Source organism: Lytechinus variegatus, chromosome 11, assembly GCF_018143015.1.
Source record: "Lytechinus variegatus isolate NC3 chromosome 11, Lvar_3.0, whole genome shotgun sequence".
Classification (NCBI taxonomy): Eukaryota; Metazoa; Echinodermata; class Echinoidea; order Temnopleuroida; family Toxopneustidae; genus Lytechinus; species Lytechinus variegatus.
The window spans coordinates 28186072-28212079 of record NC_054750.1 but is presented as its reverse complement, the minus strand read 5'-3'; the positions used below and the strand labels follow the sequence as shown (position 1 = coordinate 28212079).

At 36.4% G+C, this 26008-nt stretch overlaps 1 protein-coding gene across 2 annotated transcripts; it reads right to left on the bottom strand.

Moving 5' to 3' along the window:
• Window positions 1–25852, bottom strand: LOC121423611 (dolichyl pyrophosphate Man9GlcNAc2 alpha-1,3-glucosyltransferase-like). 2 transcript variants are annotated; one of them, XM_041618993.1, is made up of 12 exons: window positions 25664–25852; window positions 19610–19694; window positions 18493–18582; window positions 17684–17772; window positions 16673–16823; window positions 13703–13885; window positions 13077–13212; window positions 7984–8154; window positions 5771–5841; window positions 5440–5508; window positions 4348–4495; window positions 1–3579 (listed from the first exon to the last, which is right to left on the bottom strand). In XM_041618993.1, exons 1-12 carry the CDS (start codon window positions 25746–25748, stop codon window positions 3286–3288), a joined length of 1572 nt encoding a protein of 523 aa, XP_041474927.1. In that variant the 5' UTR covers window positions 25749–25852; the 3' UTR covers window positions 1–3285. The 2 variants fall into 2 exon arrangements, with proteins under 2 accessions (XP_041474927.1, XP_041474928.1); XM_041618994.1 differs by lacking the exon at window positions 25664–25852 and adding an exon at window positions 20181–20204.
• Window positions 25853–26008: the final 156 nt, after the last annotated feature.

The following is a 26008-nucleotide window of genomic DNA, read 5'->3' as shown; positions in this document are numbered from 1 at the left end:
ATAGAGGAATATAATATGTAAAAGTCCAAATCAATTCAGATTGTGCATGTGATGACTAACCGGATATCATGTGATCTAATCACAGAGGGAAACAGTGTGCGTTGTGGAATATACTAGCAACGTGTGCACGTAATACAGCCATTGCAGTCTGAAATTCCTTCGAGGCAATGGCATATTTATCTGTCCACCTGTTTTCTTCTCAAAAGTTTACTAGAGTATTTTTTCCTAATTTTCCATTGGATTAAAGGTAGTTCACTGTAGCGTAGATATGATTTGTAAGAGTATTTGAAAGAATTAGCGTCAACAATGAAAAAATTTGAAATAATAAATTTGGTATGATGAGTGAAGATAATACACTATTGTGATTGTTGTGTTAACAGGTAGGATAGGTCAACGTTTATAAAATGAAACGTGTCGGGAGTCTCGAGGTCCGTGACAAGAAAGAGAACATCACTAAGGTCTCGATGTGGGATGAGGCTGCCGACATGATGGTTTAGAAATCTACTTAATTCCTCTTCAAGAATATGGAAATCAACAATTGTGCAAAAAGGGGGGCAAATACAGATTCAACTACTTCAACGACTGTCGCGTATAGGATGAAGATTTTTCGTTATTTCTAATTTATGATGACTCTCTTTGTTTCATTTTGTAAATTGATTTTATTTAGATTTAAATTACCAATTGAGGGCGTACTGTTTTTTGTACAGTCATGGAAAGCATGTCGCTTGTCCGTAGTTGTTAAAATTTCTTTAATTTCGTGATACGAGCCCAATGACATTGAACCAGTCTCATTGTGCACACAGCAACTCTCTAGACTCGATCTGATTCTTGGATTTGTTTAATTTCGACGTACCACACGCCACAACGACAATAGAAGTACAATCACAATCAATATAATTGTGGGAAGGGCGTGCAGTATATTTTATGTATTTTTCTGTTTGTAAATTCTTTTATGTAGATGTTGGAAATGTGGCTTCACCAACAGACTTTGAGCACAAGAATATATGCTGCAATATGAAGCAAGGTGAAAGATTTTTCAACATTACTTTGCTTCAGCAAGCAATCAAGCTCGATTCCATTTTTTTTTCATGAATAACACTGTTGATATACGTAAAATGTATACAGTCTTTGTACATAATATGTACTCGTCCAATTTTGTGTCATATTTTTTTCATTTGGGAAAAGCAACTTCTTTGATACTTTTGCACAATATGCCTGTTTTATATGGTTAAACTGAAGCAAACGTAAGCTGTAATAATGTTCATTCAGACACACAGAGACAAAAAAGGGGCTTCTTTCATTCTAAAGAATGATAATGTGTGAATACGAGCATGTCTCAACAATCATAATACACTGGTACACTTATTGAACGGCTTACCTGCAGACAATATTCTGACGCATCACCATAAAGCATTATATTTTGTATGTAAAGCATCATGGAGAGGTGTATATGAGGACCAACAAATGCCTAGAAATTATGTTTTTGTTGTTGTTGTTGTGTGTGTGTGCAAATGTCTGTTTGATTTTTTTTTATTTCATTTATAAGCATATATGTTTGCATTCACTGCTATGTGATATTTTTTATTTATCTTCAGATCAAAAACCTGTTAGACAATTAATTTATCGTTCTTGTGAGACTCTTCATACATTTGATACCCCAAGATTGTGGATTTCACCACTGCATTCCGTAAGTAGCCATGTTCAAATAAATGTTGTACATCTGGTTTGCATGTCAGTGGACAGTCCTAAGAGTCCTAAGAAAACCAGCATTACCCGATAGGGTGTTCCATCCCATAAATAGATAAATAAATTTTAAAATCTCAACATGGTTGTGCACACTTACACAATAAAGGTGGCTAGCCTGATAGCCTTTGTATCTATTTGATCTATTTGAATTGTGTCCTAAACTACTGAACTTGTTCATTGTACTGCTGGCGGATGTAATGATGTTAAATATTTTCCTAAGGAAAAGCATAAGCACATCGATTTATTTATTCAGCGGTAATTCTATTTCTAGACTTTGCATTTTACTGCTGATCTCAGGAGACATCGTCCACAACCCTGGCCCTTCTAGTGGATTTCATCTTTCAGTCCATTCTTTGGAATCATATTTCACCAATGCAAGACACTTCATGCCCTTAACGTTAGGGATGGTTGGTCCATTAGAAGGTGGCAAGAAGAAAACCATACTGTATGGGACTGGCTGGTCTCTCTCTCTAGATTAGTAGACCAGGTCGAACATGGAGGACTCATCGGGTAAGAGAGGAAGGCGTGATCGCTTTAAGGGGCATTTTAAATCTGGAAGTATTAATACCTGTTCTCTCCGTAACAAATCAACCATATTTCAAGATTTTGTTGTAGATCACAAATTAATTAGTGCAGGTTTGAAAAAAAAATCAAAGAATAAGAAGGTCATAAATTCATAAAGATTTGGATTTATGTCGTAAGGATTTTGATTTTTGATGTCATAGGCAAGCAGCTCCCTCACACGTCATGCAACATAAATTCCATAAATTACAATTTTTAATGAAATATGATGAATAAAGATATTTTCTTAGATATATCCCAAGCACACATAAAATCGGTATCAATTCTTTTGAGAAATTGACATTTTGGGGAACTTGTGCCACTCAACATACATGTATGGAGAGGCCACTCCTTTCTGATGTCACAGAGTAATGACTTCAAAAATTCATAATCCTGTTATGACAGGTTTTTATAAAAACCTTCAATATATTCCTCTATTTTTTTTCTACTTTTATCATAACGTAGTTCTCGTCAGGGTAAACTTCCCCTTTAATCAAACCACACTTTGTTTCATATCAAACAGTTAGTCTAACCAGACACAGACCATAGACTCAAGTGATGTTTAGCCCAAGTAAATATGAGGAAAAGCGAGTGGGTATTTCATAAAGCTGTTTGTAAGATACGAGTGACTTTACACACAACTGGTGACCCCTTCTTGTGCTAGATGATACATCCCTATGTCATTCATTTAGGACCTAAGAACATGTTCCAGTCGTTCGTAAAGTTGTGCGTAACTTTACAAGTAGCTTTATGAAACACCCTCCTGGTGTAGCCAAACTACAAATTAAGACAAATTAATAAATGGGCTAAATAGCAATTGGACCAAATGGATAGATGAAGAGCTGGTTGTAGATGAAGCAGGATTAGACCATGTGTGATGAGACCAAATGGAAAGACAATGAAGTAGACCAAATGGCAATTTACCGTAAATTCAAAACACATTTGCTTGATCAGAGGTAATCAGTGGCTGGCTGAACGCTAGTCCGTCTTGTTGGTTTTCTGCTTTCTCTTCCCACCTTTCTTTGTCTTGGCATTTGCGTGGGAACCGTCCCTTATGCCCTGCTTGCTATGAATAGCTCCCTCTGCAGTCGTTACTTGGCCAGAGTCCTCGGCTGTGAATTGCAGGTAGTTGAAACAGATAAGGAAGAGGATGAAGTGACCGCAGGAGTACATTGACACCAAGACCGGCCACAAATCCGGGAATCGTTGCGGGGACTGGATGACAAGACTACACGTTGTTAGTGCAATGGCACCCAGCATAGAGCTCCAGAACTGCATGTGGGAAAAAAAGAAAACAGATTTTGCTATGAAATGTGAAACAATGTAAAGCGAATCAAAGCAAGGTTGTTTTTTTAATCTCAATCTCCTTAAAAGATCCAAACTAAACTTTTGGCATACAAGAAAAAAACAAATATATCGCGGGCGGTCATCCAAACCGTCGTATCACACATACGATGGTTTGACTGACCGCGATTCAATGCGCGCAATCAGTCCAAACGTTGCATCGCTTTTCACATGCAAAGTCAATGAAGTGCCCAGTGCTGATACGATGGTTTGGTTGACCGCGCGTATTGAAACCGCGGTCAGTCAAAACGTTGTATCACTCTGTTACATGACAAATTTCCAATGGGATTTGTGCATTTTATTAAACATTTGTATGGCATCGCCTTGAAAATCCTCTCATATCTCAGAAAATAAAATAAATTGTTGCCTAAAAATTTAGCTATGAATAGAGTAGGGCTTGTAATTTCATTTTCTGCAAAAATCTCAACATCAATTTTTTACCAAAATTGACTGCTCAACATTTCAGATGACCGCCGACGATATAATACAACTACCGGTAAAGGAAGCAGTGCATGCCCTATTACAAGCTTTGATCCATCAAGGGAAATGAAATTCGGCTTAGTTCTCAGCCTTTCTGTCAATTTGATTACTAACCAACAACACAATGGGTGTATTAGTGATTTTGTGTTTAATCTCTTTTTAGTTGTTTTAAATGCCACTCTTTCCACAATGGACCCCCCCTGATTCCATACTCACAGCAACATCCTTGATGATAGACTGCCTTCGCTTGTCTGATGGAGGGTTGACCCATGAACTCAGGCTGACCTTTGACACGGTGTAGAAGAGGATCATGAGTGGGACGGTGGCAAGAATTAGTCCATCCTTGATCAGTAGAGGAAGCATACTATTAAGAAGAAAAGAGGAAGGGAGAAAAAGAAATGCAATATATGGTGTGGGGCTCTTATTAAAAAACAAATATTTTTTTAAAGATATAAATTACTCAGAGGCAAAAAAGAGAATAACTACTACCGTAAGAATTTTCTAAAAAATAATACATTGATGCTGAAAATCATACTTTTTGAAACAAAATACTTATGTAGACATGAACAAATTGAATAGATTTCCTTAGTAAAAACAAACAGTGGCCCAGCTTACAAAGAGTAACGATTGATCAGTTACGATTGATCGAATCAATCTCAACTGTATGGAAACCCATCCATACCATAACTTTTTCTTTAGGAAATTTGCACAATCTGCTTACTTAAACAAAGAGAATCACACTGAAGCTTCAAGAGAATGGTGAATGTATGGATGTACATCACATCTACAAATTGGGTTGAAAAAATTTGCATTTTGGTTGATGACGTTGCTGGCTTTCCATAGTTGTGGTTGAGCAGATCAATCGTTTCATGAAAGGACTTGTCAGACATTTTATCCGACAAGTCCCATTTTATCCGACAGTTACCATAGGAACAGTGCCTCTCAGCCAATCAGAATCAAGAAAAGATGTCAGAGCTGACAACTTGTCGGACGAAAATATTGATGAAACGGTCCCCTGATCTCAGTATATCCAAAGTGTGAAAGGCTACATGTAAGTAGAAGGCTTCACGGCACTTGCTCTGGCAATAGTTCCACTCTATATTCCACACATATGACTTATCATATGACTAACTTCAATCCTGGGTTGAACACTACACCCTAACCTAAAACCTAACACTACACCCAACATAAAAGCCTATCGCAACCCTGACCCAAATCCTACACCTTAGACGAATTAAAACCTGAAGCAATTGTCACAGGAGCAAATGCCATTGACACCAAATAAAAGTTTAGTGTTAGTTTTCTTACCTGAAGACAGATATAAGAAGAAACCATGTACACAAGAAGGTTTGCTCATGAAGAAGAAGGCACACCGGTCTGTAATACAAGCATAAGAATAAAAACTTAAAGCTAAGTCTGAGTTAAAAATCTAATACTTTCATAGAAGCATTTTCATAAGGCACTAAAAATTGTTGGATAAGATATTATCTTTACCTCTTTGCTACTGACATTTGACAAGTATACCAATTCTTTAACTATAAACAAAGTGAAAGAAGGGAAGCACACAAAACATGTTTTATGAAGTAAGCATTATCAATATTTCTAATATGGACAATGAATTTACAGATTTCATACTTACAATGCTACTATTAATATGCTTTTCTCATGGACTTGGTATGAAAACAAGAAGAATACCAGAGAACTGTTGACCTGCAAATAAAAGAAAACATTCAACATTTCAAGATCATCTGAGATACAAATCTATTCTACTTTTCATTAAGAAATAATAAGCACACTTCCAAAACCATCAATGAATTACCAAAATCAATTTCTCTGTAACATAGCTCTTCCTGAAACTATAGGCTCCTAGCTTTCAAAACATTTATTGTTTTCTTCTTCGAAGACAGAAACCCCCTAAAACTCATTATCACCCGTATCAGACATCTGAGCTGGTCATTTACAAAACCGTATTGCCCTACATTTTCTGAATATCGGGAAGGGTAGGTATATTGTTTGTATTTTCCTCGGTCTCAGTGCGCGTATTTACTTTGCATGCAGAGACGAAGCAAAATATACCTTTGTATTTTCCCTGGTCTCCCATCCGGGCATTTGTGGATGCGTATAAAGAGATACGCTTCATAAGGATCCGCCCACCAACAATATACGTCATAATAAAGACAACGCTGAATCCGAGCGCTTACAAGTACGTCATAATGGTAAAGTGCAGAGCCTAGATCGATATTAACATGACACAACAGAACTCTATTTTTAAAAGAAATATCCCCATTATCATGATTTTTGCTCTAGATGTCTGATTTGGATGATAATAAAATTATTGACTGGCTCTTCTTTCGGGGAACATCAAATATATTGCCCTTAAATGACCCATATTGCCCTCGTCTAAAGACTCGGGCCAATATGATTCATTTGCTGGCAATATATTTGATGTTCCCCTCAAGGCCAGTCAATATTATATAATTATATATCCTTCATACACAGAAAAGAGCCAAAAAAAGATAAAATTTATCACGTCTGACTAATCTCAGGATACAGACTTATCCTTTATTTTTTCCAACTAAACAGTTCAATAATATCTAAAATGTGGATTATGAATTAGTGTCTATTAAACAATAAAAATCTAACGTGGAGAAGGTTTATGGTTGAATGTGTGTAATATGAAGAAGGGCAGAAAATACAGGCAGCAAATTGACATGGAAAGACGAGATAGGATGAAAAGAGGAAATCAGAAGTATTTTTTTCTTCAAAATGAGTGACTTCCTGAAAAGGACTGTAAAGCAGATGAGGTGAGCTGAATATGGCTTGAGAAGCGATGGTTTGAGTAGTAGCAGGACGAAGTGAAGAGAGGTAAATTTTTTTTTTTTAATCCGAGCTCGTACAACGTCCAACCAACTCCAAAAAAAAACAATGGCATGTCATTCAAAATAATGTAATAGCTCTGACAGGTCTGAGTCAGTTTCTTTGGTGTGACTATAGCAGAGAAAAAGTGAATGGGGGCTCAGGGCGCTTTTATAATAATAATAATAATGGTATTCATTTTGAGCAAGCAGATCCAAAATAATTTACAGAGTACTGGATAAATTGATTAAAATACAAAACATTATTACAGTAGCAGAAATTCTGAATTGTAGTAACAATGTTTACACAATAGGTGGCCTGTAACAAATTCCAAATATGTATTACTATTAAATATTAAGAAGTATAGATAGAATGTGCACTTACAAAATCAAAATAAATTAAGAGGGGAAAACAAACGAATGATCGTGAAAGAGAGTCGGGAGAAAAATAATAGGAGGGGGGGGAGAGAGAGTGGTACTCAGGAGAGATGAAACAAGATGGAGTGTATGAGAAAGTGTGAGAGAGCGGGTGAATCAAATAAATAAGAAAAAAGGGTAGTCAGAGCTATACAAGGTATAAGAAGATAAAGCGAGGGAAGCAGACAATGGCAAATAGAAAACATAATTCTCACAACTTTTACCCAGAAATCCTCAATAGAGCCCTGGAAACTGGAATAGAAGCCCAGGATCACCCCATTCATTACAATGTTAAAGCTTACATAATTTTGCAGATTTAGGAAGTAAGTTGTGAAAAGAAGCCCCCCCAAAAAAAAAAAATAATAAATAAATAAATATATAAGTAAATAAAATAAACAAATAATAAATCAATAAACAAATAACTACATAAATATTTGAATAAAATGAATAAATAAATGAGTGAAAGAGTGAACGAATGAACAAACAAATATATAATTGAATGAAAAATAAATAAGAATAAATAAATGATATTTTTAAAAGTTTTATGCTTGGACTGTGGTATCGTCCTTGATGCACTTACCAAGGCATACTTGAATTTTTGTACTGTTGGGTTGAGTAAAAGGTGAAGAGCAGAGGGCGCTAGACTGATTAGGGTTGAGGCAAGACTGAGCTGTATGAGCGATGGCTGGCTAAGTTTGTTCTTGAGTTTAATGAGAACATTTAGCGAGCACCAAACATTGGACACCTTGTCCTGTCACAAGGAAAAACATGATAGATATGCAACTTGTCAGTCCATAGTCTAATATATTGTTAAACAGCCCCCATTAATAAGGATGTGACGATAAGAACTATTCTGCACTGATTTATCAAAATTATGTCTTATTCAAGATAGTATTTCAAAGCTGGTGGGAGATCCGAGATGAAAATAACTAGGAAATAATTGTGCTTAATTAAATTTGATAAGCTGTTTGAAAATGTATGGAAAAAATATTTCCTTCAGTGATACATTAAGTACTAAGTAAAAGTCTACTACACATCAGATAAGTTTGTATTCCTCTTCAAAAAGAGAAAAAACATCAACAGTAATAGCACAGAAAATTCATTTAGAGAGGGTATGACTGGTCATTTTGAAAAGTCGTTTTTACATCCTGCTACGGAGAGGGATATTTTAAACGTTGTCCTGAAACTTGATGTAAGTAAAGGTCCAGGGTATGATAACATTCACCCCAAAGTCTTGAAGAAATCTATTCATATAGTCTTGACTTCTCTTTGTAATATCATTAATTTGGCCATAGAACGTGGTATATTTCCTGACGCACTCAAAATCGCCCGAGTAACTCCGGTTTTTAAAAGTGGTAATACCTCTTCACTAAATAATTATAGACCTATATCAGTATTATCAATTTTCAGTAAGATCTTTGAAAAAATTATATATGATAAGTTGATTGTTTTTATTGAAAATAATAACATTTTATTCGAAAAGCAATTTGGTTTTAGAAACAAGTGGAATGCCTCTGGCCGTCTCACCTGCATCACGCGGTTCAATATAGCAGCAGTGCTGACTTTGCATACTACTCTAACTCGCACAAGATGTTCAGTGATACATGGTTACTCTTATGTCCTCTTTTTATGAACTAGACCAATAAACTTACAGAGATATGATGGTTATTCAACAAAAAACCCCAACATGGCCAAAGTTCATTGACCCTAAATGACCTTTGACCTTAATCATGAGACCTGAAACTTGCACAAAATGTTCAGTGATGCTTGATTACTATTATGTCCAAGTTTCATGAATCAGATCCATAAACTTTCAAAGTTATGATGGGAATTCAACAGATATCCCCAATTCGGCCAAAGTTCATTGACCCTAAATGACCTTTGACCTTGATCATGTGACCTGAAACTTGCACAAAATGTTCAGTGATGCTTGATTACTATTATGTCCAAGTTTCATGAATCAGATCCATAAACTTTCAAAGTTATGATGGGAATTCAACAGATATCCCCAATTCGTCCAAAGTTCATTGACCCTAAATGACCTTTGACCTTGGTCATGTGACGTGAAACTCATGCAGGATGTTCATTGATACTTGATTAACCTTATGTCCAAGTTTCATGAACTAGGTCCCTATATTTTCTAAGTTATGATGACATTTCAAAAACTTAACCTCAGGTTAAGATTTCGATGTTGATTCCTCCAACATGGTCTAAGTTCATTGACCCTAAATGACCTTTGACCTTGGTCATGTGACATGAAACTCTAATAGGATGTTCAGTAATACTTGATTAACCTTATGGCCAAGTTTTATTAACTAGGTCCATATACTTTCTAAGTTATGATGTCATTTCAAAAACTTAACCTCAGGTTAAGATTTGATGTTGACGCCGCCGCCATCGCCGTCGGAAAAGCGGCGCCTATAGTCTCACTTTGCTTCGCAGGTGAGACAAAAACCATACTACTTGCCATGCACTTTTAAAATTTGTTGATAGTATGTCTCAGGCTTTTGAGTGCAATGAATTTTTAATCAGTATATTTTTAGATCTATCAAAAGCTTTTGATTGTATTGATTTTAATATTTTATTCCATAAATTGTATTTTTATGGAATTAGAGGGACTCCATTGTTATTATTGAAAAGTTATTTATTGAATCGTAAGCAATATGTGAGCATTGGCAATAATTCATCAGCATATAGCACTATACAAATGGGTGTACCTCAGGGATCTAATCTAGGCCCATTATTATTTTTATTGTTTATAAATGACTTGCCAAGTGTTAGCAGTATTTTATCAATTATTCTTTTTGCTGACGACACAACAATATCTTTATCTGGTAATGATCCTTTTAATATCAATTTTATATTAAATACTGAAATAGCCAAAATTCAACGATGGTTTCTTGCCAATAAACTTGTTATTAATTTCGAAAAAAGAAATTATGTTATTTTTAAAACACACAAACATATTGATAACAGTGCAATACGAATAACAATTGCCAATAAAGCAATTAAGCAGGTTAATCAAGTAAAATTCTTAGGAGTAATTCTTGACGAAAATATGACATGGAAATATCACATAGATTACATTTGTAAAAAGATTTCTAGAGTAATCGGAGTATTGAACAGAGTCAAAAAAATGTTTACCACTACACATCCTTGTAAATATATATAATACCTTGATCTTGCCACATTTGAATTATTGTCTGATTATCTGGGGTGGCTGTGCCTCATATTTATTCCAAAGGATATATGTGATTCAAAAACATGCAATAAGGGTAATAACAAATTCATTTTTTAGAACTCATACACAGATTTTATTTTTTAAGCTAAAAATTTTAAAACGAAATGAACTTTATGAATCGCAAATTATTTTATTTATGTACCAATATTTCAATTTAAATTCTACTTTTCCATCTTGTTTTAATAGTTGGGTCATTCCATCTGGATTCACCCAGTGGTTGCACCCGACCGTCTCAGAATTCGTTGTAATTTGGTATACATAAAATTCACCATGGCCCAAGCACAAAACAAAAAAAATTAGTCCAATCGGTCCATCGGTTCTCGCGCTACGGCCCGCCCTTTTCTCCTTGTTTTGACAAAAATGGGCGTGACCTTCAACTTTCAATGGCCACTGCGTCATTACGTGTTGACCAATTTTCATGAAACTGGTACCATTTGATAGGAAATTCAGAGAGGAATCCAAAACATGCATCGAATAATGTATTGGAGCAATTTATAAGGTCATGACCTTTGACCTTAACTTTGACCTTGAGTTTGACCCCCGGACAAATAATTTTTTAACTTGATTTTCGTGTATGTTAATTATTGGTATGATATTGACAAAATATGTTAAAATCAATGATGATATTTTATTTCTTCACCTTTAAAAACTCTGCCAAAGATACCATGAAATTTCACTCTGGTCCCACACACTGATATTCATGTTAGTAAAGTGTTTACCAGTTACATGATTTCTTCCAATCTTAAGTTACAGTATGCAAGCACATGAAAAGAAATTAAGCTTAATCAGTTCACAAATAAAAGATTAAACCTTTATGCTCATGAATAGGTATCTGTTTAGGCATTTTGATGTTCATCAATATATATTCATTTTGATGTTCAGCAATATATATCATATATATTCATGGTAGTAAAGTCTTCACTTTTATCATCAAAATATATACATGTATATATATATGTGTATGATATATATTGCTGAATCATAAAATGCCTAAACAGATACCTATTCATGAGCATAAAGGTTTAATGTTTTATTTGTAAACTGATTAAGCTTAATTTCTTTTCATGTGTTTGCATGCAGTAACTGAAGATTGGAAGAAATCATGTAACTGGTAAACACTTTACTAACATGAATATCAGTGTGTGGGACTAGAGTGAAATTTCATGGTATCTTTGGAAGAGTTTTTAAAGGTGAAGAAATAAAATATCATCATTGATTTTGACATATTTTGTCAATATCATACCAATAATTAACATACACGAAAATCAAGTTAAAAAATTATTTGTCCGGGGGTCAAACTCAAGGTCAAAGTTAAGGTCAAGACCTTATAAATTGCTCCAATACATTATTCGATGCATGTTTTGGATTCCTCTCTGAATTTCCTATCAAATGGTACCAGTTTCATGAAAATTGGTCAACACGTAACGATGCAGTGGCCATTGAAAGTTGAAGGTCACGCCCATTTTTGTCAAAACAAGGAGAAAAGGGCGGGCCGTAGCGCGAGAACCGACGGACCGATTGGACTAATTTTTTTTGTTTTGTGCTTGGGCCATGGTGAATTTTATGTATACCAAATTACAACGAATTCTGAGACGGTCGGGTGCAAAATTGCACATTCATTGGGTGAATTGGCATGGAATGACCCAATTATTTAATATTTAATAGCAGTATAAATAATTATGTAACGAAAAATTCAAACAAATTATATATTCCGTTCTTTCGTTATACGCTTTCTAAATCTACAATTCGTTATAAAGGGCCAAACTTGTGGAATAATTTACCCGATACTTTAAAATCATCTGTTACATTCTCATCATTGAAACATAGATTGAAACAAAACCAACTGTCTGCGTATAGTAAATAATTCCAACTGCCTTTCTAATGTGTGTGTGTAGGGGGGGTTGATGTCAATATGTTCGAGTATTTAGTTTGTTTTGTTTTTGGCCACTATTCTATTTGTGTTTTATTCGTATAATATAGTAATCAAGGGAGTCGGCTTGACAGGTCAATGGCCTTTCTGACTTCCTACATCCGCTGCATTTTATTTCCATTTCTTTTATATTTCTGCCATTTTTATTTTCTTATTATTGCTTATATTGAAATTTAAACTCCTTTGTTGTATACTTGTATATAGGCCTATGTTTGTATGTTGTTTTTTTTTGTTTTTTTTAAAGGATGTCAAATAAATGAATTGAATTGAATTGAAAAAATGAAAAGTAAACTGCAATGTGATACCAGGGGGCCGTTTCATAAAGCTTTTCGTGAGTTCAGAGCGACTTTAAGAATGACTGGTGATCCTTTCTTGTGGTAAATGATATTTACCATTAAATTTTCATTGGTGTTCAAGCGCATGAGAAAGTTCAAAAGTCGCTCTTAACTTACGAACAGCTTTATATAACACCCAACAGAAAAGTTATTCCCTGAAAACTTACCTCAAATAAACCTCTTGCAAAAGGGAATATTCTATGAATAATTTGAAGTATCTGGTTGACATCTTGTATAAATGGTAGCCAGCAGAGAATGAAAGCTGCAATCACAAACGCACCAATCTTAAACAGCTTCCATAACCTGTAATATAAGATCAGAAAGTAAAAAGTAAAAAGTAAAAAAAGAAAATCAATAAAAGTTATGAGATATGAAATACTAAACAAAATGTCGCTAAGGCAAGCAGCTTTTTAAAGTCACAAGGCGACCAAAAAATCTATGGACCAATCGGATTCTTTCAAAAGAAGTTGGCTGAAATTGAAATTAGTTGATGAAAAATAAAACTAATGACATCATTTACCATGATTCCTTGATGGAAATTTTAACTTAATCATGATGACATACCATCGCCAAGCTGGCTGAACTGCAAAAAGGATCCACATATGCCGCTATTATAATTCTTGCATGGCTAGCGAAAGGGTTTTTTTCTTCAATCGTGCACTACGTGAAATCTAGTCTGCACAAAAGTATAACAGTCTTCTTCCAGTCCAACAGCCAATTTCATAAAAATTATTATACTAACAAATTTGTGATAATAAACATGCCCCCCCCCCTTGATCTGGCAGATTGTTACCTTATTTCATCCTTGGACCACACACATCTGCCCAACAGATAGCAGAAGAAGGGAACAGAGTGGTAGAGTTCCATCTGCTTGTAGTTCAATGCCAGAACAAATGCGACCGACCCAAACAGTTCATGGTTAGTTGCCATGGCAACAACAGCCCAAAGAGTAAATCCGAGACTGATACAGTTGTATCTGGTCAAAGTTTGTTAAAGATAAAGACAGAAGAAATTCTCTCCATGTGATGGGGAGAAGTTATATAATACAACTAAGACTTAGTGGCTAGGGCTGGGACTAAAACCCGGGTACCCGGGTCCCGCCCGGAAGCCTCGGGTACCCGGGTAGAAAAATCAATACCCGATACCCGAAAATTGCTCACCAGTATAATAACGTACATTTGATTTGTATTGCGTAGTGTAAGACATGATTGTAAACTCATCACAAAAGTACACAAGTCTCATTTTGAATCTCACCAATTACCCTCGAAATATCCATAAATATACTAGTTTTTCAAGTGATGATGTTTCTTTTGCAGCGCAGTGATGTCATCCAGCCACTGCGACGCAAGCCAATTTATGAATGAAAATATGGTAAGCATGCGCATTGCAATCCCAGCCCCACGCAGTATTCCGTCAAAACAAGTCTGCAATACTCTGTCACCTCGTACCAAAATCGACCTAGAATTCCACTTTCCTTTATTTCATATGAATTATGAAAGGTATTGTCAGAGGATCTGTTTTCTCACCGATACCACGCAGGTAAGCAAATTTTATTACTTCTTGCTTTTCCGTCAAAATCTTACGAAGTAGCGTCGATGTTGCATCGTGTTTGTGAGTTTGTAGAATCTATCGCTACGTGAACAAAGTCAATTGATTTCTGGGTTTCGGAGCATACGAGGCGCCAGCCAATCACATTCTTGATACCATTTTCAGTTCATCATAAACCGAAAATGGTAACACGATCGTGATTGGCTGGCGCATTTGACGCTCCGAAACCCGGAAATCAATTGACTTTGTTCACGTAGCGATAGATTCTACAAACTCACGAACACGATGTAATATCGACGCTACTTCGTACGATTTTGACGGAAAAGCAAGAAGTAATAAATATTTGCTTACCTGTGCGGTATCGGTGAGAAAACAGATCCTCTGAGAATACCTTTCATAATTCATATAAAATATAGAAAAGTGGAATTGTAGGTCGATTTTGGTACGAGGTGACAGAGTATTGCAGACTTGTTTCGATGGAATACTGCGTGGCGCACGGGAGGCTTGCAATGCGCATGCTTACTATATTTTCATTCATAAATTGGCCTGCATCGCATTGGCTTGATGACGTCACCAATGGGGTTTTTCCACCAGTCATATTTCGAGCGACATGATTTTCGGGTACCCGCCCGAAAATTACCACGGGTACCCGAAGAGAAAAAAACCCGAAAGTCCCATGCCTATTAGTGGCCCATATTTTGAAGTCGGGTTTAAATCCTGGTTTAAAGTTGTGGTTTAACTATCGAGAGCCGATTGGGGCACAAATCTCTATTAGAATATGTTCAATTTATTAACTCTAATGGCACATTTATAATTGTCTCAGATTTATAACTGAAGTATTTTCATTGTTATGAATGCAAAAGGGAAACAAACGAGTAAATATAAAAAAACAATATAAACACAATTTTTGAATTTTGGGCTCCCAATAATTCTAGCAGTTAGACCATGGTCTAAGTTAAACCTGACTTCAGAATACGGGCCATTGTACTTTGTAAGATATGTAAACATACATTATGATCACAGATCTACCAGGATATACATTCCCAGGGTGTTTTTTTTATAACATTTTATTTTTATTTTTCATTTGATTTTGATTTTATTTTATTATTTCTGCATTCAAGATAATATATGCAACATAACATCAAGGTGATACATTTAAGTTTTACAAAGTATTAAAGCAATAGTCAAAATAAAGCAATGAAAAATAAATAACAAGAAGCAATATTCAATCAAAAGAAGACAGTTTAAATGAATGCAGGAGACCGCCATCGTGAGCGGTTAAGCTTAAAAATGATGGCGGCCTCGTAAAATGGTACATAAATTTATTTCTTCATTGATCAAGTGGGTGCAATGCAGGTGCAGGTGCGGGTGAAGAAAAGGGCAGCTGAATAATTAACTTGAAGAGGGGGATGCATATGATTTGATGGTTTTTCTTTTAATAGTGGCTTTAAATGAGTATATTGTTGAACATGACTTAATATTTCTGGAAAGTTGTTCCAAATGTCAGGACCATAATGTCAAATTGATTTATGAGTTATTCATAACTTAGGGTTGGTGAGATGAAGGTTTCCTGATGAGCCGGTTGGGTAGGAATGAACAGACCTGTTAAACCTAAACATATTATTAAAGGACGGAAGAAGTTGATTATTAAAGTATTTGAACATAAAGATGGCTACTTGAATCCTATTGATATCAAATATTTTTAAAGTTTTGAGTTTATGAAACAATGGGTCAGAATGAGCCAAGTAATGTGACCCTGTGCACATACATGTAAGGATTGCTCTTTTTTGTAATTTAAAGATAGAATTGAGTTTAAAAGAACCACAATTTGCCCAGACAACATTACAATATTTGATACAAGGGAGGACTAACGAATTGTACAAGAATAAATTACTGTCAGGAAGAGTGAATTTTACCTTGGAAATGATCCCAATACTTTTGGAAACGGACATCGTCACGTGGTGTATGTGTTGATTCCAAGTCAAAGATTCATCCATAATTACACCTAAAAATTTAGATTGTTTTTTTCTGTTCTACTGTAATAAAGAAATAAACCCTAAGTTGTATTACAAAAAATAATGCCTGCATAATACTGGATCATGTATAAGCAATTACAATCAATTCCAAATAATAATTCCTATCTTTAACACAATTTGGTGAAGATGTGTTCTAAGGTCATTTATATACTCAGGTCGTTAATGAATTCAAAGGATACTGGAAGTGACCGTAGTCTATAAGAATAAGGCCAGGGTAAAGAAGAGTGACCACTAGAGAGGACAGAAGCTGGACGCTTGACCGGTCTTTCACTGTCCACAAGAAGAAAGCAAGTACAGCTGGAATGTATATGAGCAAGTCAGCAACCAGGACTGTTAAAAAAAATGAACAGTAAAAACTGTATTATCAAGATAGAGATTTATTTTGAGATATGCCACATTACTATGAAGTTTGGGCAGATGAAATCAATTTTAAATATTTCATTTTACATTTATACATTTTTATATCAATGCACTCAATTCTAAGAATAAACGGCTGAGCAGTGCCCTTAAAAAATAAAACTGCATACCTTTCAGAAATTAAGCACTCTTAGTGATATTTCATGAATGTATATTGTACTCTGTATTTTCAATGTGTGACTATTCTGCATTTCCACAAACTTTAAGAAGAATTGAATTGTGGAGCATTGTGGCCCAGTGGATTAGTCTTCTGACTTTGAAACAGAGGGTCATGGGTTCGAATCCCAGCCATGGCTTAAGTTCCTTCAGCAAGAAATTCATCCACTTTGTTGTGCTGCACTCAACCCAGGTGAAGTGAATGGGTACCCGGCAGGATTAATTCCTTGAATGCATGAAAGGCAGCTCAAGCTAAAGCCGGGGTAATGATAACAACGCGCCTCGGAATAGAATATTTCTAGATAGATGGCGCTATATAAATGCCTATTATCATTATTATTATTAATTTATTCAAGATGGCAATTCTATATTACATTGCATGAATTAAAGTTTATTGAAAATATGAAGAATTTCTTCATTCTTTGACACTTAACATGCAACTCGCAGTACATAATACACGTACAACCCATAGAGCAGCAAATTTATCCAGCATGCTAATGAGTTAATCAATATTTTTATAACAAATTTACCGGCCAAATACTTGTATATTGGCTGCCTTTAAGTTGTTTATAAATCTTCCAGTTAAAGTGAGAATACAAAGATAATGACTGTTTTACCTGTATATCTCATAAAGAGTTTGTGCGCCGGACTTTCATGACCTCTTGACCCCTGGAGAGCAACCCAATCCGGATTCACTTTATCGGCTCTGGAAAAAAAAGAGGAGATAAACATGCCTGTAATGTTACAACTACAGAATTAGTATAGTATTGCAGTATGTGAGTGCATTTTGGTCTAGTGGTTCAGAGGGTCATGGGTTCGATTCCCAACCATGGCGTATTTTCCTTCAGCAAGACATTTACCCACATTGTGCTGCACTCCCCCAAGGCGAGGTAAATGGGTAGCCGACAGGATCAATTCCTTGAATGCACTGGGCACTGAAATTGGCAGCTTAAGCTAAAGCAGGGACTAATGTGGGCCTCGGAATAAATCATATCTAGATTGATGGCACTATATAAATGCTGATCATGTTATCATAATATCATTATTTTATCAATGAATGGTTTATTCATTGAAAATCTCTGATTGATAGATTATCTCATCATCATCGTCTGCGGTAATCTCAAAGATGAAATTAGACTTGGATGCACGTTATGAGAAGGAGTGAAGGATATTTTCAAGATCAATAGTAACTTCAAGCGAATTGATCTGAACTTCTTGTTTCGAAAGCAGACCAGCAACTGAGGGCATAGTTACAAGATATATGATTAATTTGGGGGCCTCCAGCGGACTTACAATTGATCACAAGTTTCTTGTGAACACCCATTAAGTCTTTATGAAACATGGTCTTCGTTTGAAACAAAAAAATTCTTACTTCAGCAATTATTAAACTAACTAATGGAAAGTCAACTATGCAGAATCTACTTACATATAACCACAAAGCCAACTGTGGTAGGCAGTGAGAGGGGGGTAGTCCAAGCCCCAGTATTGCAGGTCATTATCACTGGTATTGTGATACCTGGAGAATGAGCATAATAATGTACAATCAGGGGCACCTAACACAGAGGGTAGTAATAAATCGTACGATTGATTTTCGCGATTAATTGTACATTATAGTCAATGCAATCAATTGTAAAAACAAAATGTTCTACATTGATTGCTCAGCTCTGTGTAATGGACCCCAGGGGCCCGTTGCATAAAACTCTTTACCTGAGAAAATTTAGGTTGTTTTTACCAGAGTTTTTGCCCTGTGTTAAAGTGCATGGCAGAAATCAGACTAACCGTAGTTTTCAGTTTTTACCAGAGATTTCTCAGGTAAAAAGTTTTATGCAACAGGCCCCTGGAAATCATCTAGTTGGGAATTATTTTGCTTACCAAGTTTGATCAGCATTTCTGGTCAGAAGAGAAAAGTACTAAAATACAGTATGTAAATATCTGCGACACATCAGATTATTTGTGTATCAGTCCTGAAAAAATATGGAGCGAATTGCAATGCGATACCAAGGACAAAATTTCATGACCACATACTGTAGACGTACAGAGCTACCAAGTAGTCACGCATTATGCGTGAGACTCGAGCATTTTGGACTCTTGTTCATCCCCTCAAATTTCTGTCTCACGCAACTATCACAGCCTGTCCCCATATACATTGTACACAATGTCTGTGATCTCACTCAGATTCACAGAAAATCTCACGCATAGCTGGTCTTTGAACTTGGCATCTCTGGATGTACTTGAATCAAATACTTGCATAGCTGGGAGGGGGGTACATGGGGGATTGATTTGGGCAAATTTGACCCCCAAAACCCACTAGAAGCCCTGGAAATCTAAAAAGCCCTCTGAAATTATCACAGGGGCCAATGTCATCCAGACAAATTGGGCTGATAAGGAAGCTTACATGGTGTAGTTTACCTCTACGCATTATTTTGGAAATGCACTTAATTTGGTATCCATTGAACAGTGTATACCCTGGGCGTTATGCCTCAACTCAAGACAGTGTGAGTTACCGAGACAGGAGACTTTGATCTAATAAGCAATTATCTCACCATTCCTTGACTGGTAAATGATACGTGATCTCCATCCAGTGTCGTTGGGCTTCATAGTCACCAAACATAGGTGGCTTACCAGCACCTGCACATTAAAATGAAAAGACAGGGAAAGAATCTGATTTTCAAAAAAATATTCAATATTCTTTGATTAAAACTGAATAAAATACTAGGCAAGTAACAGAGACTGAAGCTTTTGGTCTAACTGGGGACTTGCTAAGTTGCTTTGCAACAGGACAAAAGAAAAAAACACCAACATTAGATTGTAAGTTTATCCACACAAAACTTTGTCTCACTGAGGTCAGAAGCCCATTTGTTTCATGTGAGGATGACAACAAAAATCCTTATGAAAACAAAACTATGGTACGCACCTCCACAGTGAATTTTGTGAATTTAAAGTAAATGCTGGCTTAGACAGTGAAAAGGGGTAATTTTTTATAATGTAAGGTTGAGAAAATTATATGTTTGGAGGAAGAAAATAATGTGAGTTCAAGCTGCAACTCATATCAAAGATCATCAAACTAAAGGGGGAGAATAAGTGAAACAGACGCAAAATTAAGAGAACTTAAACCGAAGAAGTCTGGTAGTGCACTGGGGCCGATTGCACGAAAGGGTCTTTGCAAGGACCGTCTTTCGTGTCGCCAGTTTTTTATGATGCGCCATGTGAAACACATTTTAAATAAATCATCTGCAAACATAGTTTATTCGTCCGTTAAAATAAACAAAATATTTGTTTATAAATGATGTGATATATCATTAAATTGTATAAAATTTTATTTAAAAGCAAGCTAACAATCTTATTCTTTATCATAAATTTCAGAAACACACCGCTTATAGCGTATCATAAAAGATGGGCGACACGAACGACGGTCCTTGGAAAGACCCTTTCGTGCAATCGGCCCCAGTTTAATATCTGGGCTGCTTTGCCTCAGCTAAAATCAAATCATTCTATAATTTACATAGATATTTAAATTAGAAATAACAACCAATCAAACTAAAGAAAATGGAAGGATCGAACTAAAATGTAATGAACCCAAATCATAAGATAAACCAATAAGGAATGAGATGAGATGACAAAGACGTCTGGTGATTATGTAATCATGAAAGTACAAACTAAGGAGTCAGGTGAGGGATGGAATGAGTGGAACACCTGAAGAGAGAATAGAGAAGGAATGAAGATGACAAAAGAGAATTGGAGGAAAGGCATTCAGAGAAGAATGAATGAATGACAACTGAATATCATTAAACTCAAATAACCTATTTAAAAGTTCAGACTGCAAGGGCAGTACTGAAAAGAAATGCAAATGAACTCAAGTCTAGACGGAACAGAAATGTAAAACAGCTGAAGAAAATGAAATAAACAAAATAGGAAAAAGACAAAATAACAATCCTACAATAACATGAGGAATCTGCTTATCACATATTGTCATTTTCCTCCAAGATAAATTTGCATCAAATGTAACAAAGAAATTGGTCTCACAAACCAGAGACTGTCACTGACATCTGATACCCGAATTCTTTACAAAAGTCTCTGAATATTGGAGATAATCTCCCATGAAGCATGGGAGGGTCTGATGGCTGTGAGTGTGCACCTCTACTGTTCCAAGTACATGACCAGAATTTCAGAAAAGCAATGGCAATGTTCAAACCAGTGCTTTCATGATCCACTTTTCAAAATTAAACTTCATGGAATATACAAAATATCCCAGAATTTTACATGTGTTCTCCAGTCTTCCAAATCAAAGTTCCATTTATGTTATAATTCTCTTCTTTTTACTTTATACACAAAAAAGGGCCCAGTGCCATAGTGAGCCCAAAACTTTGAAGGGGGCAAAATCAGGCAATATTTATTAAGAGTTGCCAGCGAGCGAGCAAAAAATTTTGACATTTAATCAAAAAGATCCAATTTTGGGTTTTGTGATAGATTTTGACATAGACCTAGGACTAATTAATATTCAGAAAATAATATCATTCCTGTGGGAATGATAGCTTCCCCGGTTATAGGAAAACTTCCCGGAATTTCTCGCTTCCCGGAATTATCCTGGAAAAGTAGCAAAACTTCCTGGAATTTCCTGTATTCTGGGAAGAGTGGAAGCACTGGGTCAAACTAGGATGGGGAGTTGGGTGTCCAGACAACTATTCCTTGAAGAGTAATCCCTTTCAGCAGCTTCAAAGCTATATCCCGGGATGAAAACATTCTGTGTATCAGTGCAAGGTGCCATGGTGAAGTAATTTGAAATTTCACTTATATGTACATCAAAAGTGAATGTGCAACGTGCAAGTAAAAACTGCCTCTTGGTTTACAGCATAAGAGACCCAACAGGAGGCTACATCACACAGCCCGGGGGGGGCCACTTACATTGACGAGTGGATACCATGCGCGACCAAAAAAACACGTAAAAAGGATGTCTTTTTCACGATAGGGCACGTTACGTACGTAACGTGATAAGGGTGTCAAAAACACAAAAATAATGAAAAAAGGGTATCAATTTCACTAGGACAATTACGTGTTTAGGGTCGAATTTGCGGGGATGATAAAACAAAATTAAATTGTTTTATAAAGGATGTCCTTTTTGCCCCAACTCTTCGTGTTTAGAGTCCAATTTGCGCGAGGTGTAGAAGGTGGGGTCGTACAAAACCAAATAAGGTAAAGCCGACGACCGAAGGACCCATAACAATAAAACATTTGTGTACTTGTTTATGGGTTCATTTCAGGGAATATTTGCCAAGAGTATCGTTTCGTTTCCAATACTTGTTAAAGGAGAAATATATTGATTATGAATGTGGTCTTATTATATATCAATGGAAAGGTAATGATGTGGGGATCATCAGTGGGTCATTCAAAAATACCGAAAATAATACAAAAAGGTGAAAATCGCCGATTAAAAAACGCTAAAATGCCCCTCCGAAATATGCCTCGCATCGGTCTCTGAATTGACTGGAATTTGATGACGTCACTGTCTGTCTGAGAGGCGTGATTGGCTCTCCCACGTGAAGCTCCACTTGCATGCAAAACCTGTTGCGTGGGTACTTTTTATCCACAATGTCACTGAATACTTCTATCACGAAATGAAAGAAAACCCAGAATTTTATCTAGATTTGGATTTTCAAATTGATGATTTTAAAGATGAAGAGAATGATGATGAAGTGAACAACACAGTGAGGTAGTTGGAGGTAAATAATGGGGGAACAATGCCGATGATTATGATGAAAATTCAACTTGCCTGACAATCACAAGTAAAGTCATGGACATGTCGATTCGCTACCAACTCATGCAGCTGCTGCTACAAGTGGTAGCTATACGTACACCGCGCGGGCCCAATTTAATCCATGAAAATGAATAACCACATCCAGAGAGAGTCTATCATAAGAAGGAAAATAATGATATAACTGTACTTACAAACAAGTGAATAATCCGAATTAACCTGAAAGCAAATCAACTCAACGAATAGCAGCAGACGATATGCACCGACGATAAACTTCATGTGGCTGGGATAGATTGTCACTCGTTCTGTTTGTAATTTGTAACTCATTAATTTGACAAAATCACGAAACTCGGGGAATTATTTATATCTATAAAAATATAGTAACATCTCTTATTATTTTTTGTATTACGATAAAACCTCTTTTGAAGGAAAACTAAAATTACTTTTAAATCCCTCCCCAACATGCGTAGCTTGTATGTCATTGCAAACAAACCATCGCAAACATGCACGTATTCCTTTCCTTGCTGATTGAGAGCTGTGCAACACGTACATAGATCTATTCTCTCAGTCTCAGCCAAGGCGAGCAAACAATACGGCATGTGTTGTTGTGATGGTTTGTTTACGATCACATAATGCTACGCATGATGGGATGATCTTTTACATCTAATTTTAATTTACCTCAACGTTTTCCTTTAAAACAGGTTTTATCGTAATTCAAAAAATGATAAGAGATGTTACTATATTTTTATATAGAATAATAATTCCCCGAGTTTCGTAATTTTGTCAAATTAATGAGATAAAAGTTACATCTAACAGAACGAGTGACAATCTATCCAGCCACATGAAGTTTATCATCAGTGCATATGCCATATCGATATTCGTTGAGTTGATTTGCCTTCAGGTTCGGATTATTCACTTGTTTGTAAGTACAGTTATATCATTTTCCTTCTTATGATAGACTGTCTGGATGTGGTTATTCATGTTCAGCATGAATTCAATTTGGCCCGCGCGGTGTAGCTAGCACTTCCAGCAGCATGAATTGGTAGCGAATCGGTATGTACATGACTTTACTTGTGATTGTGTTGCAAGTTGAATTTTCATCATCATCATCATCATCATCATCATCATCGGCGTAATTCCCCCAATTTACCTCCAACTACCTCACTGTGTTGTTTCACTTCATCATCATTCTCTTCATCTCAAAATCATCAATTTGAAAATCCAAATCTAGATAAAATTCTGGGTTTTCTTTCGATCATTTCGGGATCGAAGTATTCAGTGACAATGTGGAGAAAATGTACCCTTGCAACAGGTTTTGCATGCAAGTGGAGCTTCACGTGGGAGAGCCAATCACGCCTCTCGTACAGACAGTGACGTCATAAAAAATCCCCAATTTCGCGGACGTAATTCTGCGTGTTTGAAGCATTCAGAGAGAGAACTTTAAACTATCAATTAACTGAGTTTCATCCGTCTCCATGATAAATGATGTACACCATCGTGTTCTCCTTATTTTCTCCTTTATTGTGATATATGATTCTCCAGTTTTACGATTTTCAATATATTTCTACTTTAAGGGTAGGGTTTCACACGCCAATACTTGTTAAGGGGTGCATTTTCAGAATATGGAAATTACGTGTTTAGGGTGCTTTTCGAGACCCCATGGTCGCGCATGGTATCCACTCGTGAATGGAAGTGGCCCCCCCGGGTCACACAGATGAATGGCTGCGCAGCCTCTCAAAATACAGCTGGGTTTTGAAGCCTTCTTTACTTTATCTTTGGAATACACATGACATATTCGGTTGTTGAAATCTTCCTCAATTTTGTTCTTTATTATATAATTGCCTAAACTAAATGGTACCGGTACTGAAAACTGAAGAGATTTGCTTGTCACTTTTTCCAATGCCATCAATGGCCGTTTTGAAATGGATTGTCCGGACACAGAGCTACCAATTTTCACGCATTATGCGCGAGACTCAAGCATTTTGGACTCTTGTTCATCCCCTCAAATCTCTGTCTCACGCAACTATCACAACCTATCCCCATATACCGGTACATTGTATGGCAGTGAGTCCAAACTTCGCGCGTGTCCAAACTTCGCGGACGGTCATTATCTCCAAAACTAGCCAATATCCATAAAATCTGACATCATCAACGTGAAAAGCGACCTGAAATTACCCTTCGGTGAAAGTTTCTTTAGGATGAGTTCAGTATTCATGAAAATATTGGCAAAAGATCGGCAAATTTGTCACCGCTGGCGCCCGTTTTGAAGAAATCAACAAGCATCATGATATCACCATTTTGCAAGCAGAAATCATAAAAAATGTGAGTTAAATATGGTACTAACCGATTCCATAGCATTTTGCCATCAATCTGATATAAATATTTCACTTTTTGAGCTTGAGTTTTTGTTTAAATCTCCACAAAAGCTTTGGTGCGCGAAGTTAGGTCACACTTTTTCTGAACGGTTTTCCAGCACAGCCCGCATTCGCCGATCGGAATAGAATTTTGAGATCGCGATACCGGCGAAACCCCTTGACCTACTTTACATTTTCGTCCATGATTTTATAGTTTACGATCTTGCCGTCAATGTGGTAACTATTTCTTGAATTGGTTTTGTATAAATTATGAATATTTTGTGAACAAAATTAAGCCTGATGAATATTTTTGAAAAGTGCGCGAAGTTTGGACACCCCATCATACACAATGTCTGTGATCTCACTCAGATTCACAGAAAATCTCACGCATAGCTGGTCTCTGAACATGGCATCTCTGCAGGTAAGAAAAAAAATCGAAAATAATCCCCGCACACAATTTCAAATGAGTCCCTCTTTACTAAATCAGACTTTACCTGAGTATGCATTCAAGGAAACACACCATCGTACTGCGACAGCGCCCAATATTATCATGAATGCGAGGGTTCCCCTGGAATCCATTTTCGACGAGGATTAAATTAAGGACGAAATTAAACCGGGAGGAGAAAATCATGGCACGTGCACCAGGCCAGCTGCTGTCGCCACGTATGCACTCTGACCCGCGGTTACGCCGGCCGCGTACTCCCGGTGAATCTCCGGCTGACAAACCGAAAAGTGCCGTAATGTTAATGCTTTCACGTGCCTACTATTTGTGTGTGGATTTACACGCGTTTCGTATTTAATGGGTGGGGCATGGAGCTTGATCGTGCGACCTCCACGAT

Bases quoted from the DNA above. Each gene is read 5' to 3' on its own strand.
- LOC121423611 (XM_041618993.1), bottom strand. From the start codon at position 25,748: ATGGATTCCAGGGGAACCCTCGCATTCATGATAATATTGGGCGCTGTC. The intron at 17,773-18,492 runs GTAAGTAGATTC...TTTTTTTTCCAG, and splicing joins AGTTGGCTTTGTGGTTATAT to AGCCGATAAAGTGAATCCGG. The intron at 5,842-7,983 runs GTAAGTGCATCA...TTTTATTTGCAG, and splicing joins AAAAATTCAAGTATGCCTTG to GTCAACAGTTCTCTGGTATT.